At 45.0% G+C, this 14,807-nt stretch overlaps 3 protein-coding genes across 3 annotated transcripts; 2 read left to right on the top strand and 1 right to left on the bottom strand.

The window, feature by feature from the left end:
- The first annotated feature begins 598 nt into the window (after positions 1-598).
- Positions 599-1,990, top strand: LOC127321221 (uncharacterized). The gene is made up of 2 exons (XM_051350260.2): positions 599-1,711; positions 1,889-1,990. The coding sequence occupies exon 1, from the start codon at positions 675-677 to the stop codon at positions 1,683-1,685; it is 1,011 nt and encodes a 336-aa protein (XP_051206220.1). The 5' UTR covers positions 599-674; the 3' UTR covers positions 1,686-1,711; positions 1,889-1,990.
- Positions 1,726-3,683, bottom strand: LOC127321220 (F-box protein At3g56470). The gene is made up of 2 exons (XM_051350258.2): positions 3,205-3,683; positions 1,726-3,107 (listed from the first exon to the last, which is right to left on the bottom strand). The coding sequence occupies exons 1-2, from the start codon at positions 3,452-3,454 to the stop codon at positions 1,885-1,887; spliced, it is 1,473 nt and encodes a 490-aa protein (XP_051206218.1). The 5' UTR covers positions 3,455-3,683; the 3' UTR covers positions 1,726-1,884.
- Positions 3,684-10,046: 6,363 nt separating this feature from the next.
- Positions 10,047-10,625, top strand: LOC127321207 (uncharacterized). The gene is made up of 2 exons (XM_051350246.2): positions 10,047-10,234; positions 10,323-10,625. Exons 1-2 carry the CDS (start codon positions 10,073-10,075, stop codon positions 10,368-10,370), a joined length of 210 nt encoding a protein of 69 aa, XP_051206206.1. The 5' UTR covers positions 10,047-10,072; the 3' UTR covers positions 10,371-10,625.
- The last annotated feature ends 4,182 nt before the right edge of the window (positions 10,626-14,807 follow it).

Genomic DNA, 14,807 nt, shown 5'->3' with positions numbered 1-14,807 from the left:
ATGCTGCACATGTTCCAGATGGTTGACGGTGTTCTGATGCTGATCGTCATGGTGACAATGGAATTTATCTTTGCAGTAGCTGTTATGCATCTCAGTCAGATGTCAGTAGTCAGACTATGCAAACTTGTTCGTATGCATTTCGAGAAGAAAGTTGCTTAATCTCAAAAAATTCTTTTCTTTTCTTTTTTTCCTATACTGAATTCATACTAAGTGAGTAAAAGGGATGGCATTGGCATGTGATACGGCGCTGCTGGCTATTTTTTTGGTGTTTTTGTTTGATCTTAAGAAAGAAGAAAAGGATGGAGAATTCTGATGTAATACTGAAATGCAGACACCTCCAGCTTTCGAAATCGATTTTAGTGTTACATTTTCTTCTTTGGAGGGAATCCTCTATGTGTGTCTCTGCTAGAGTGTTAGTACTACCATTTGCCCAGCTGTACTTGTGGGCAGTAACAAGGAAAAAAATGTTTTTTTTTTCTGTAATAAAGAGCAAGAACTAAAAGAAAATACTCCGTACTTAAGTCTAGACCAGGACAAGTTATTTCAAGCAGTTGGAGGCTTGGAGCAGGAGGCGGCCAAGTGGCTGTCGCTCCACCCACCAAACCGCTCAACTACCAACTCCTCTACCTTTGGATGGAGTCTCTAGGGAAAGGGGATCGACAAGGATTGCAGCCATGGCCGGCCTCCTCTGTCCTCCCTCCGTCGTCTTCTCGCCACCACAGTACTGCTCTCCTCCTCCATCACGGTGGTCACCTCGTCGGCCAGCAGCAATCCGCCACCGCGCCCCAAGAATTAGAAGCAGCACCAGCAGCACGAGTGAGTCCTCCACCACCATCTCCCCAACTGAATCGACGACGACGACGACGGTGAAGCTGACGTACCTGGAGTTCAACGGGTGGGTGTGGGAGCTGGACGGCGGCTTCCGCATCCTCGTCGACCCCATCCTCGACGGCAACCTCGACTTCGGCATCCCCTGGCTCTTTGACGCCGCCAAGAAGACGCTCAAGAACAACGATGGACTCGACCTCGCCGGCGTGGACCTGCTCCTCATCACCCAGAGCCTCGACGACCACTGCCACCTCCGCACGCTCACCCGCATCTCCGCCGCCACGCCGAACCTACCCGTCGTCACCACGCCCAACGCCCGGCCCATCGTCTCCGCGCTCCCCTTCACAAACGTCACCTACATCGAGCCAGGTGAGTCCACCACCGTTGGAGGCGGCACCATCGAGGTGCTCGCCACCGCCGGCCCCGTGCTCGGCCCGCCCTGGCAGCGCCCCGAGAACGGCTACATCATCACCACCACCACAACTGGGCATAGCCTCTACTACGAGCCGCACTGCGTCTACGACGCCGCCTTCCTGCGAGACAGGGGCCTGCGCGCCGACGTGCTCATCACGCCCGTCGTCAGGCAGCTCCTCCCGGCAAACTTCACCCTCGTCTCTGGCCAGGAGGACGCCGTCGACCTCGCCAAGCAGCTCCGGCCGAGCTACGTCGTGCCCATGAGCAACGGCGAGTTTGATGCCAAGGGCCTCCTCACCGCCATCCTCACGAGGCAGGGCACCGTCGAGGCGTTCAAGGCTCTGCTCCGGGAGGCGCTCCCGCAGGTGCAGGTCATGGAGCCCACGCCCGGCGTCCCACTAAACATCAACCTCAACCGCAACACTTCATCGTCATCATCATAGATCAGTTCCACTCCAACAACATCAGAGTAGGATCAATTTTCAGAAGAACTCGATTATAGATATATTGTTATGTACTGCTAGTATTCAAATCTTAGTCAATAACTACGGTATACTATATTTACAATGTAATCTTCATCGTTGGTACTACTACATGAGAATATGACATGACTAATTTTGATTGACGGTTCTTCCACGAATGTCAGCCTATAACCATTAAATCATTCCTGGGCGAAGCAACACGGCCGAGATGAATCCACACATGCTGCAGCAGATTCTTGCACGAAGCTCCTGCAAACGGCCTATGGGAATCCAAATCCAGGTCGTAGCACCAGGCGCTGCCGCCGCCATCTTCATCCTTCTTGGGCATTGCCTCCTTGGCCACGAAGAAGAGACGACCGCCAGAGCTTGCGAGTTCTGCATGGATCACCTGAGGACGCCCGTAGAACCTGGGAAGGAACACCTTGTTTGCCATGGATTGGGGCGGCCTGGCCATCGACAGCGACGATGTGGTTCCGGTGAAGAGGGAGCGGCCACCCAAGGACTCCACCCTCTCCCACTTCATCTTCTTCTCGTTGAGCCTCAGCACATGAATAGCAGCAGGCATCCCGCTGTTGCCTCCCGCGAGAGCAGCGAGCAGCTCCCCCTGCGACTCGACGAGGTAGCAATTCTTGTACTGAAACTCTGAACCGAAACTGGCTGGTTTAGGAAGCACTCTCCATTTGACTTTACCGGGATCATACACCCCTAAATTCCCCGCTTGACCCAGGCAGTACAGCTTCCCCCGGTGCATCACCGGGTTGCAGCTAAAGGACGTTTTAAAGAATTTTCCACTATTGTGAAAGCTCCTCCAGCTTTGCCCATCCCAGCTCTGAATCTTGATGGCGTCCAATTCCGGGTAGACGGCGAAAACCTTGGGGTCGTTGCAGTAACTACCCTCATCATCGTGTTGCGGTGGCGCGCAGCACATGAACCCTTCGTCGTCCTCCCTTTGCGGGCTCTCGAACACGGAGCTGCCATCGTCCAGCAGAGGAGCGAACAGGACGGTCTTCCTCGGCGTCCTGAGCATCAGACATCCGTCAGCGGCAGCCGAGAAGACCCTGCTGCCTTGAGGCAGACGTGTTTGGGGAGGAGTTGCGAGGACGAACATCTTGTGCAGGCAGGGATGGTAGCACCGGACCGACGAGCCGTTGCCGGTGACCACGGTGCTGAGAAGGACGGGGGCGGTGTCGGCCGGGTAGACCGGGAACGCGCACGAGCTCCAGTGCCTGCACACAGCGGCAAACCGGGGGACGTCGGCCAGCGGGAGCCGGCCGCATATCAGCCGGAGCATGTCCGGCGTGAAGCTCGACCAATCACGGCGCGGCCGCCGGATGCTATTACTAGTGTCTTCCATATCCGTTTCATCGGAGCAGATCTCCAACCCTGCAATGGATGTAAAGTCGAGAGGTGTCATTGGATTGCCTGATTGATGTGAAAAGTGGTTGAAACGAGTGGAGAATTTGATTTGGTGCGTGCGTACCTCGCATCCGGGCGTGTAGTAATTGGGCTAGGGCATCGTGGTGGTGGTGGTGACGCGGGCGCTTGAGGGCGTGGTGGTCATCGTCGGCGACGGAAGAGCGGTGCCGCTTGGCGACGGAGAGCGACGAGAGGAGGGAGGAGATCTCTGGTACAGTGGCGGTGGTAGGAGGATTGAAGGCGCAGCATGGCTTCTTCGTCTTCCTCTCGTCGCCCGTCGGCGGCCAGTCCACCGCCCTCTTCCCCCGATCCATCGTTCTTCCGATCTTTTAGCTTCTTCTTCCCCTCTTGGCTACGTATCTATCCATTGAAAATTTGTTAAACCTAGATCGGGAACGGCCACAATGTATCCGGAAATCAGGATCCAAAATCAAATCCCATCCAAATTAGACCGCTCTTCACGTACGACACTTTTATGTCCGACATTGCTACGACACAAGGTAAAAAACATCGATCGAATAAGGCATGTACAACAATTTTTGTCACGACATATTTAGGGATATCTTTTACAAAAGACTATAAAATATACTTCCTCCGTTCCTTTCTATAGTGCCTAGCATATAGATTTTTGGCATTTGTTTCAGAATATAAGGTTGTAGCTTAGCTTTTTTTCAATTACCCCCTCCCCATTCAGCTCCCAAATCGTCCAGCTCCCAAAATTGTTATGATAAGTTAGGAAGATATGGATTTCCCAAATTTTATGTTGATCTCAAATCGTTCATCTTGGGGTCTTGTGTAAAAAATACTCTTGCGCTAATTTCCGTGCCAAAAAAACAATAGGCACTATAGAATGGAACAAAGGGAGTATAACTTAGGGCTCATTTTTCATAGGATAGGAAAATCATAGAAATATGAAAAGCATAAGATTGAGATATCATGGGTAGTTTAATCAAGATGAGTTGTGTTTGATTATGCCAAAGGAAATTTTCCATGAGCTATAATGAGCTATGATCTGATATTTTATTTATATAAGATCACTACAACATTTCTATAGGATTAATTTCTATATGATATGTTACTATAAAATAAACAACTAGTGTAGAAAAAACTTCTCATAGGATCTAAATCCTACACAATTTCTATATCTTATTTGTCAAAGAAGCCCTTATTATGCACCATGTGTTCTTGTTATATCTAGATTAAGTGGCGATATTAAAATAAAACGATTTGTACATGCCATAAAAAGCGTGGACTCCAATCCAACCATTGGTTGAAGGCATCGTAGCACAGTCGGTTAGATCAACATCGTGCGCGCAGAGGCTTGGATATTTTGTTGTTGTTAAGTGAAGAGGACCCTCTACCCCTTCGCTCGTGAGGGGATCCTCAGGTGATTAGGGTTTCTCTGCCTCTCATCGACGGCCGCCTCCGATCTAGCTGCCTCTGTGGCCTTCGGGCCATAGAGGTGCGACATATCGTGGCTCTCGTCGGCGGAGGGCTCCGGTTCCCAATATTGAGGGCTTTGTTCCCCGTCTTTAGGGTTTTTGTTTGTATAGGCGGCGCTCAGGTGGTGGTGGTGTCTCGTGCAATAATGTTTCCCCGGCTTCAACCCTATCTCGATGGTGATGTCGAGAAGCTTGTGGGTATGGTGTGGTCTTCGAGGATTTTGTCTGGCTGTGGGGATCTTCGGATCGTCAACGAGCTTCATCGACAGTTCATCCTACTTATTCGTGTCCGAGACGGATATGGTCTTTTCGATCAGTTCGGCGACTTCCCGTCCGCAACCAACAACACCAGGCCGACTCAGGGAGGAGCGGCAGCGGCGGCACACCGTCGACACGGTCTAGAGTTTGAAGATGAAGGGCTTCTCAAGGATCTCGTTATAATTTTTGTTTTTCTTGATGTTTTATAATGTTCGATGTTTCTTTTAATGCCAGTGTACTATTCGGAAAAAAAAGTAAAGTGGACTCTGAATGTATCCGGTGTACCAAGGCTTGTGGTTCACCAACGCCACCTGAATTTTTTTAGAAATTTTGGAAAAAGATGGCTATATTTTTTAAATTTTTCTTTAACTCCATAAATGTTTTGCATTTTTAAAATTTATTATGACAGTACATGCTAGAGAATCCGAAAGGGACCTTTTGGGTTGGGCTAACCCGACAAGGCAAGATTCTTTAGGCCCTGCCCAATGATAGAACGGGTTGAGCTAGACGAACCAGACTAGCTTGGTCAGTAGGGCCGAACTCAACTAGACCACATCGCCACCTGGCCCACCTACCACCACCCTTGATCATTGATCTTGCCCGTACGATCGAGCAGATCCAATCCACAACAATGCATCAAGCGACGGCAAAGCCTATACACCGACCGGGTTGGCGCCTGGTCGGCGCCGCACACCCCCCATGCAGGTGTGGGCCTTGCCTAGGTAGGTCTTTTTCCCTTTATTAGTATTTTCTTTTTCTTTTCCGTTTCTTTTTTGTTTAATTTTATTTTCAGATTTGAATAATATTAAGTTTTAATTTTTTCAAATTGGAAAACTGTTCAGATTTAAAAATGCATGAATTTTAAAAATGTTCAAATTTAAAAAGTACTTCAATAATGTTTAAATTTGAAAATTGTTTAAATTTTAAAAATCAGCAATTTTGAAAATGTTCATATTCGAAAAAAAACAGTATTACCTATTGGGCCACTCATACGCAAGGGTGTGCAGCACCCCGCGTGCTGCCGACTAGGTCGGCGGAGAGGAGCGCCCGCAAGTAGCCGCCCTTCCCGTGCGCATTGACCGCTTGCACCGCCTCAAGTCGAGTCAGGCCAGCCCAACCAGTCCAGTCGGGGTTCGGCCAGCCCGACTAGGCCTAGTGGGGTTCAGCCACCCCAACCTGTTCCGTCGTTCATATTCAAAGGAATATCATTAAGCATCCAACCAGGCAAGTCAACTGCCTGTTTGGTCAAAGTGGCTCCGGCAAGTCAACCATCATCGTTTGGCTTATAGAGCGGTTCGATGACCCACTTCGGGGAGTGATAAAGATTGATGGCAGGGACATGCAAACATATGACACATGGTGGGGTGAGAGAGGTGTTCAGCTGTCCTCCGGAAGAACCCAAACTATCTTGCACTGGATGAGGCTGCATGTGCACTCGACAGCCAGTCCAAAAAGGTCGTGCAGGAGGCACCGGAGCGAGTGATGGTTGGCAGGACAAGTGTGGTGGTGGCACACAGTCTCAGCACGATCCAAAACTGTGACCGGGTCATGGTGCTAGACAGAGGAATTGTGGCAAATTGTCTCTCTGGTGTCAAAGTGTCCCTCTGATGCATATTATAGGTTGGTTCGTTTGGAACAATAAGGACAATAAGGTAGCCAGAGCTTTGTATTTTCATGAAAATACAGTCCTGGATTTGAAATTAGAACCGCAAGCAAGGATGATGACCAAATCATTCTTTTTTTTTTTGCTTGGCATAGTAATTTGCTGATTTTCTATCTCCTTAATTCACATCGCGCAGCAAGTTGTGGAGCTGCCATGAGCATATCCTAAAATATACAGAAACTGTGAAAACATTTGCGTCCTGATGACTCAAGCAACAGTAAGTAACTGCATCTTTGTATAGTCCATCTAACATCAAAAGAGTGTTCGAGATTTCATACTGGCAGTTGAACAGAAAAGCGTAAATTAATTTGTCATGGTACATGAATGCAATTGGTTCTTTCGTAGACCGAATTTAGTTGCTTCTTGTGTTTCTCAAGAGTGCTTGCTATGCGACTCCCATTTGTTTAAGATTGAGGCAATCAAAACTTAATATTGGCAATACGGACTTAGTTTTCTAATTAGAATTGCAGGCAAGGATGATGACTAGACCATTGAAATTTTCTGCAACAATGGACTTCTCCTCCAGTTGCTATGTCGGCCTATAGAAGCTTACCAAGCTTGTATTTTTTATTAATAGTAGTACTAATGTGCCTAGTGATGCAAAGGTCATGAATATTAGGTTTGTTTTATTCTTCTGTGGCGGATGTGTTCGAACCCACTATACTTATTGACCATGCAGATTAGTATCATCATGAGCGAACCATCACAATTCACAACTAGCAGAACAAACATCAATTGAAGTGTTATATTTCGACCAAGTTGTGGATTCACAAGAAATTCAAGGAAGAGCAAATAAGTGAGATCTGCATACCGTAGAATGGTCAATAACACGCCAAAGCGACAATAACGGATCAAGGAATCTTTTCTAGGCATGCACCTGGCTTGCAATTTTTCTATCTTAGCAACACCATGTTAAAAATTCATCAACTTTTGTGCGAGTGGTCAACAAACAATTGATAGCTCTACCGGTCATCATTTAGCAGATGCAAGCCATATGTAGACTTGGTGGCGGTATCAGTCTGAGGTTTGTGAGTAGAACAACTCATAACCTACCAGTGTGATTGCCGCAAGAAATCATCGACATGTCGGTCAGGATTGTTGTCCTCTGCAGCACCACTGATTGGCTGGGCTGAGGTCGGTGAGATTTGTGAGTCCGGAGGCCCTCAAATTGATAGTCTTATTCAACAATTTTCAGTTGACCTCATGGGTCTTTACCGCGCTGTATTGCGTTTTGTGGACCTGGAGATGAGATAGAAAAAACTATCTTTTGTAGAGAGTAAGTGGGATAGAAAATAGAAATGCTATCAAGTCGCACTGTCGTGTGTTGAGTTAAGTCACTGAATGTGAAAATGGCAAAGAGAAGGACCACTGGCCATTCCCAAATCCCACGATGACCGCAACAACCTAGGGGCATCTGCATCGGTTGAGATGTTTTGTGTAATCCGCCTCCACATCATCGGAAAAAGTTAGCATAGACAACACCAACTCATCTGTTTGGCCACCTATTTAAAACATGTGCGAAAACTTGATGTGGTCGCCACGACGATAGACATGGTTGAACATAAACAGAGCTTGTCGTGTACCTTGCACCGATTCATGCTATCATGAGATTAATTGGCCGAAAATGTGAGAGACTTATGTATCTTTTTTCTCTCACTTGTTTAATTAGTAATCACCTCACGAAAGTTACAGAAATATAAACTTTCATTTGCAGTTTAATTAGATACAACAAGGTGAATTATAATGATGCACTGATGCACGCATGGAAAAGGGAGGTGTCTATTTTCCTTTTGTCTTCGTCCGAGAAATTTAAGAAGATGTAAAAAGAGGGAGTGTCCATTCCCATTTTCCACACGGGCCTAAAATGCTAAGCAATGTCCTCATGCAGTCATGCATGGGCCCAAAATCCAAATTCTTTTTTCTGTTTTTATTCTTTTCTGTTTTTTCTTTTTTTGCGTTTTTTAAAAATTCAAAATTTTAATCTGATTTTTTCGGAAACCAAAAAAATTCAAAATCTAAAACGTTTATAAATTTGAATTTTTTTATAATTTGTATATTTTCTATAATTCGAAAAACATTATTTATTTTTTTTAATTATTATATGAACAATTTCCGAGTTTGAACAATTTTTGAGTTTGAAAATTTTTCGAGTTTGAACAAATTTCAATTTTGAACAATTTTCGAAATTGAACAAATTTTATATTTGAACAATTTTCGAAATTGAACAATTTTCATATTTGAACAATTTTTGATTTTGAATAATTTTTCAATTTGAACATTTTTAGAATTTTAATAATTCTAAAATTTGAACTTTTTCGAATTTGAACATTTTTCGTGTTTAGACGTTTCCAATTTAAACAGAAGAAAAAATAAATAGAAAAGAAAAAGAAATAAAACAGAAAACAGAAAAAGACATAAAAAGAGAAAAGAGAAAACGAAAACGAAAAAAGCTAAATGGGCCAGGCCCAATACCCGACCAGGGTGTGCAGTGGCTGGTAGGCACCGACCTGTTCGGTGTATAGGACTGGCCCCGTTTGGCACCGTCTTCTTCGCCCCATTCCTCTCTAGCTCAAACTCCATTGGTCCACTTCCCCAAGCCATCGCAAGGATCGTCCGCCTCCTCCTCCTCGACAAGGTGCGCGCTCCTCCCCTCCTCCTCCTCCTCCTCCTCCTCCCGTTGTGCTCGTCTCGATCATCTGCTCGCCCGTGGCGCCGTCCCCCGATCCGTACATTTTTAACCCCGGGTCGATTCTCAGGCGATGTATGCGCGAATAGTCGGATACGATCTCGGTGGATCTCTGTCTCGCGCTTGTGTGTCTCTGGCTAGGAGCGTTCAGAATCTGATCGTCTGCGATTCGATTCCCATACATGATACATCTGCGCATTGTCCATGGGACTCTTCGGAAAAATAGAATGGATCGACACACTATGATTGTTTTTTCTACAGAACACATTATAATTGTGAATAACTTTGTTATTATATGATAATGTGTCTCTGTGTGTGAATCACATAAATGTTAATACTAGTTGAATCTTTGTTATTTTGTTTCGATTTAATTCCTCTTTATAATGTATGCCTGATTCATTGAACACATAAGACATTTATTTTCTTTTGACGATTTTAGTGTTACCTCTAAACGTTCTAGCCATGATCCAGATGATCAATGTGAGCTTTGTTTTTCTTCGTTTTTTGTTCCATTCGGAATGGTAGTTTATGTAGTATGCATATTGGCATGCTGCTTGCTGTTTGGTGATACCTTTACAAGCTATTTATTAGTATTTCATTCAAGTGCAGATTGTCAATGCTGTACAATTTCTCGAATTTGATCCACACAGAAGTGTTTGCATATGTGCCAAATACCTATGGACATTTGAAAAGTGTTACCGACATCAAGAAGTGATGGGCTGATTTCTGTTCCATTAACACTTTGCAACATCGGTACCATGATAAAAGTGACTATACTAGAACGCTCATTAGACTGCTCACTGCTCAGTTCTCTATGAAAATGTGCATTTTATTTTCCATCCTACTACAAGTTGGCTTAATTTCCTTCTATTGCAATGCACTTATGCAGATGACTGAAGCTCCATTTTTGCCACGTGAAAGGCTTTTTAAGCAGCAGCAGTATTTCCAGAACCTGAGCAAGCACACTCACCTGAAAGGGCGTTACGACGTCATCACCTCTGTCGGCATCCCCCTCGCGCTTGCTGCCTCCAGCTTGATCATGATTGTATGTTTGCAGCATCTGTTATATCTGTTGCGTGATTTTCTGCCTGTGTTCCCGTTCAGTCAGTGACGCTGTCTTGTTTTGCTAACAGGGTCGTGGAGTCTACAACATGTCTCATGGAATTGGTAAGAAGCAGTGAGCTTCAGCTGATTTGCTATTGTCGCGGCACTTTTGGCACGGGAATAATGATGCTTTGGAAGTTACGAGCCTGTGACAGCATTTTTTAGTTGTAAAAATAATGCCGTCGAAGTTCCATCTGAATACATTTCTAGTTCTCCTTTTTGTTGGTTTTTTTTGCGCGTTGCTGACGCAAGTAAATCCATAGTGAACCTACAGAGACGATGTTCTCAAGGATTGCCAATGTTGCTATTTCGCTTTAACCTCATTTGTCCTACTTCTTCCGATCCATAATACCTATCGCGCGTGGTTTAAATCTGAATTTGTCTAAAAATAATCTAATAACATGACATTTATTGTGGATCAGAGGGGAGTACTATGTAATCTCTTTTAACCTTGTGATGTAAGCTTCCCACTCTGTCGTTACATGCAACTCCAAAATTACGATGTGGTAAAAAAATCTGCCATATCCCTTAATTTCTGGGTGTAGAGAGGTGGCATGCACCTAGACTATGAGTAGACGCCACGCATGTCGACAGGAGCACCGACCAGAGGCAAGTCGCGTCCTCTAACGTTGCAAGTATGGAAGGAGGTACAAATCAGGGTCGATAGTAAGCATTAATTCCTTGTTTAAATCGCGGTTTCCACATATGCATTTCCTTCTCGGCTGTCTACCCAAATCCGTCTTCTTCGTCCGGCGCGGACAACTTCTCATAGAGCGTCCGAGGAAACAGAGGACGGCCGGAAGAGCGATCGAGAGGAAGTTTCTGCCGCATTATGGGGAAGAGCTGGGCGGAGAAAGGTAAAGCCTCTCCGGCACCGCGCTCCAACGACGAAGAAGAGGTCTGTGCCTAATACGTCCGTGTGTGCATGTCCTTCGTTTTTTTTTAAACATAGTACAAACGTAGACGCTTGTATACACGCGCATATATTCACCCTTATGAATACACATACGCACACCTTATCCCATGAGCACCTTCAGAAAACTGAGCCGGCGGATCGAATCTTGAAATTGACGAAGTCACGAGAGACGTCTCGCTGTCGACGTCAGCTCCCACTGAAAAAATATTCCGTCATTATGAGGTTTGCATGTTCTTCGTTTTGCTCTGGCGTTTACCTTGCGTCTTATCATACAAGTTCTTGCGATTGACATTTCACTACTCCATAGTACTAGATATACTAGTACACATCGATCAGACGGAATCCGACCTTGGATCAATACGTTCCTAAATGCACACCAAAATAAATAAATCTACATTAAAGGCAAAAGGTTTTACAGAGTAGTGAAGGATCGGAGTTGTACTCTTCATGATCCATTAATTCACACTGGCCGGCGCCGTAGGCAAGAAGAATACATGCATGCATGCATGCATGCACATAAACTACTTATTTAGACACGTTTACACTCGGGGTAGAATACAAGTTTGGAACAACATCTATTCATGTTGTCGGAAACTTAACAACCTCAATTTTGTCTTGCAGGATCACGACGTTTTACAGGCGAGACTCTATTGCACCAGGCTGGAGCTGCAGAAAACGCTGGCCCTGTCTGCCTACGCCGACGAGACAATCTGCAGGCTCGCTGTGGTCGCGTGCAGGGTGAAGCAGGAGAGGGACGAGGCGTACATGAAGCGGAACGCGCTACTGGCGGAGCTCCAGGAGAGAGCGAACGCACAGGTGATGATGGCAGTGGAGGGAGATTCTGTCGTTCCGGCCAAGAGCACGGCCACGGGGAGCGGCGTGCCTGGCGTGGCGGGGAAGAAGAGCTCTGGAAGTGAGCTCGGTCTCGTCGCTGAACAGATACTTAGTCTCTCGCGGAGGAAAGAGGAGGTGGCCGAAGCCAAAGCTCCGGTACATGCTGCCGACGACGCGGGGACGTCGGCGGAGGACACTGTTGCAGATTCTGAATCGGCCGAGGTTGAAGGTTCGGTCGACGAGAAAGATGAATGTTGCGGCGGAGGTGGGTGTAGCCTCGCTGACGTGGTTAGCTCTGCTGGCAAGAAGCGCGGTGACGATGCTTAGGCGAACGTCCAGTTCGTTGGTCACGATCTCTGTGACTTTGAGGTGCCAGATTAACCCCATGTGTTGATGACTACCGTGTTTATCTCTGAATATATTGAAAATAATGTGTTTTTATTCTTATCACAAGTTAAAGTGGTTCTCTTCTTGGTATCTTATTACTATCTTCTGCCTTTAGTAAATTTCGCCTGAACCAGTCACCTCAAATTGCACACCACCAAGAAGCTAAAAAAATTCCTCTGTATTAGTACTATACAAAACTGCATCGAAGGTGCTTGCACTTTGGTTAATTCAGTTGAGACCAGTGTTGGAGGAGATTATCTCGAAGGAGCAGAGTACGTTTGTCCCTGGTCAGTTAATTACCGACAAATGTCATTACGGCCATTGAGAGTATTCACTATTTCAAGATAAAGGAAGGTAAGAGTGGAGCATGTGCTATAAAACTCGATATGGCGAAAGTCTAGTGAGCTGAGTTTAATTTGCAGTGGCCGAGCACACAAAACTCTAGTGAGCTGAGCTTAAACAATACTTTCACTGTTTATGCCATACAGCTTGTATAACACAATTTCTGGAGCACAAACGCGAGCCAAACCTTAAACAATTACTATGCAAATGATAACTGAGTCTTCATAGTTCATACCAAGAAAAAATATACCTAGAAGCCGAAACTACCATATCCGTGAGTCGAAGTAAAATGATGCATTTTTTGCTAAACAAAACCATATTAAAGCTAAGGAACATATATTCTAATCAGTTGATTCTGTTCCAGGTTTCCGCTAAGCGCCAAGACTTGAACATCATGAGCCAAGAAGCACTTGAAGTTTAGGGCATGTTCCTGCACTTTCACTTCATCCTGCAACATGAACATGTACATATTTTATATTAACCTCAATTCTATCAACTAGCGCAGACAGCAAAACTAGTAGTTATTACTACTAATAAGTAATAACTCTGAATTTGCTAAAGTAAAAAAAAAACGCCCAAGTGAAACTTTCTATAGAAGGGTTAGTTCTGAAGTTATAAATCCAGTTTTTGTACCGGGGCCCCAAATTCTGAAGGAAGCTGACATTCGCTATCAACATTATGTTGGCATATTGCAGCCACTTGACCAAACCAAGCTCTTCACATCAGATCAGGAAAATGGAACTGAAGGAAGAATTGAATAATAATGTTTTCATCTTAGGAAAGTGACAAAAAGGAAAATCACACTATCTAGAATATGTGTTGTCATCCACAGTAATATGTCAGAATTACCCTTTGTCTACTTCATGCTTGAACAAGCAGATTATGAATCCAGTGTGTGTAACTACCCAAACAAAGATCTGTTATGAGTAGCATCAACATCCATATCAGAAGAGAATGGAGGGATTACCCTCACCCTGATACACATCTAAATAAACAAATACAATTAAAATGCAACTCTAGTATTTGGATGCTTGGAAAGAGACATTAAAATGAAACTCTAGTATTTGGATGCCTGGAAAAAGGCATGCATTAATCGAAAGAAGGTGCCATGATGTTGCTCTCCTAGGTGTGACAGCGACAAATGAAACTTTAGTATAACGGACAGCAACGCAAAATCTGAATGTCTCATCGACAACTGAACTTCGAACGTGTACAACATTATTGTAAGTCAGTGATCTCATCAGATGCCCAATCGAGCATTAATCTGACAGGACTCGCGTGCATCATACGTACTTCTATTTATAAAAAGAAATGCAAAAAATTCTTAGAAATTCACATAAAACAAAAATATATACTACAGATTCATAAAACCTCTACTTTTGACCAGGTTGTACAAATGTTGGTATGAACTAATATCAATAACCACTGACTATCAAGAATAAATAGAGTTGGAGGCAAAGAGAACATTACTCACATTGAGGCAACTGAGATCCAAGCTTAGCCACTTCCTTCTTCAACCACAAACCACGGAGTCTTGATTCATAGCACAGAAAAAGTTCTCGAATTTCTGCATCCTTCAGAACATCGGAGGCAAGGACCTTGGTCTCATCAGACACATCATCCATGCCATGTAACACCTCCAAGCATCTTGAGATCGAGTACTGCTGTCCTTGCTGTGACGCTTTCTGTCCCATGAACATGGTGTCTTCAGTGGCTGGTATGGGTGTGGTAACCTTATGTTTCTTCTTGGATCTTCCACCATTCACACTCCCTGATTTTGCATGATCTTCACTTTTTTGTGTCATTGCATCTCCTTCACTGTCTTGAACGGGACATCGTTCATGACATTGTTGCAGTTTCAGATCCAAATCGTCAAGGTATTGCTGCATCGAGAGGGTCGGCATGTACTTCACAGAGGTACTTGCCCTCCTGTAGTAATGTAGTGGGGCCTCGTCATCATCATTGACCAAAATAGCAGAATTCACACCCCAGGTCCTGTTCTTCACATGGGTAGTTGCCTTCTTGAAGGATCTTG

This window comes from Lolium perenne, chromosome 6, assembly GCF_019359855.2.
Source record: "Lolium perenne isolate Kyuss_39 chromosome 6, Kyuss_2.0, whole genome shotgun sequence".
In the NCBI taxonomy this organism is placed as follows: Eukaryota; Viridiplantae; Streptophyta; class Magnoliopsida; order Poales; family Poaceae; genus Lolium; species Lolium perenne.
The sequence above is the reverse complement of the archived record's forward strand: the minus strand, read 5'-3'. Positions and strand labels throughout refer to the sequence as shown.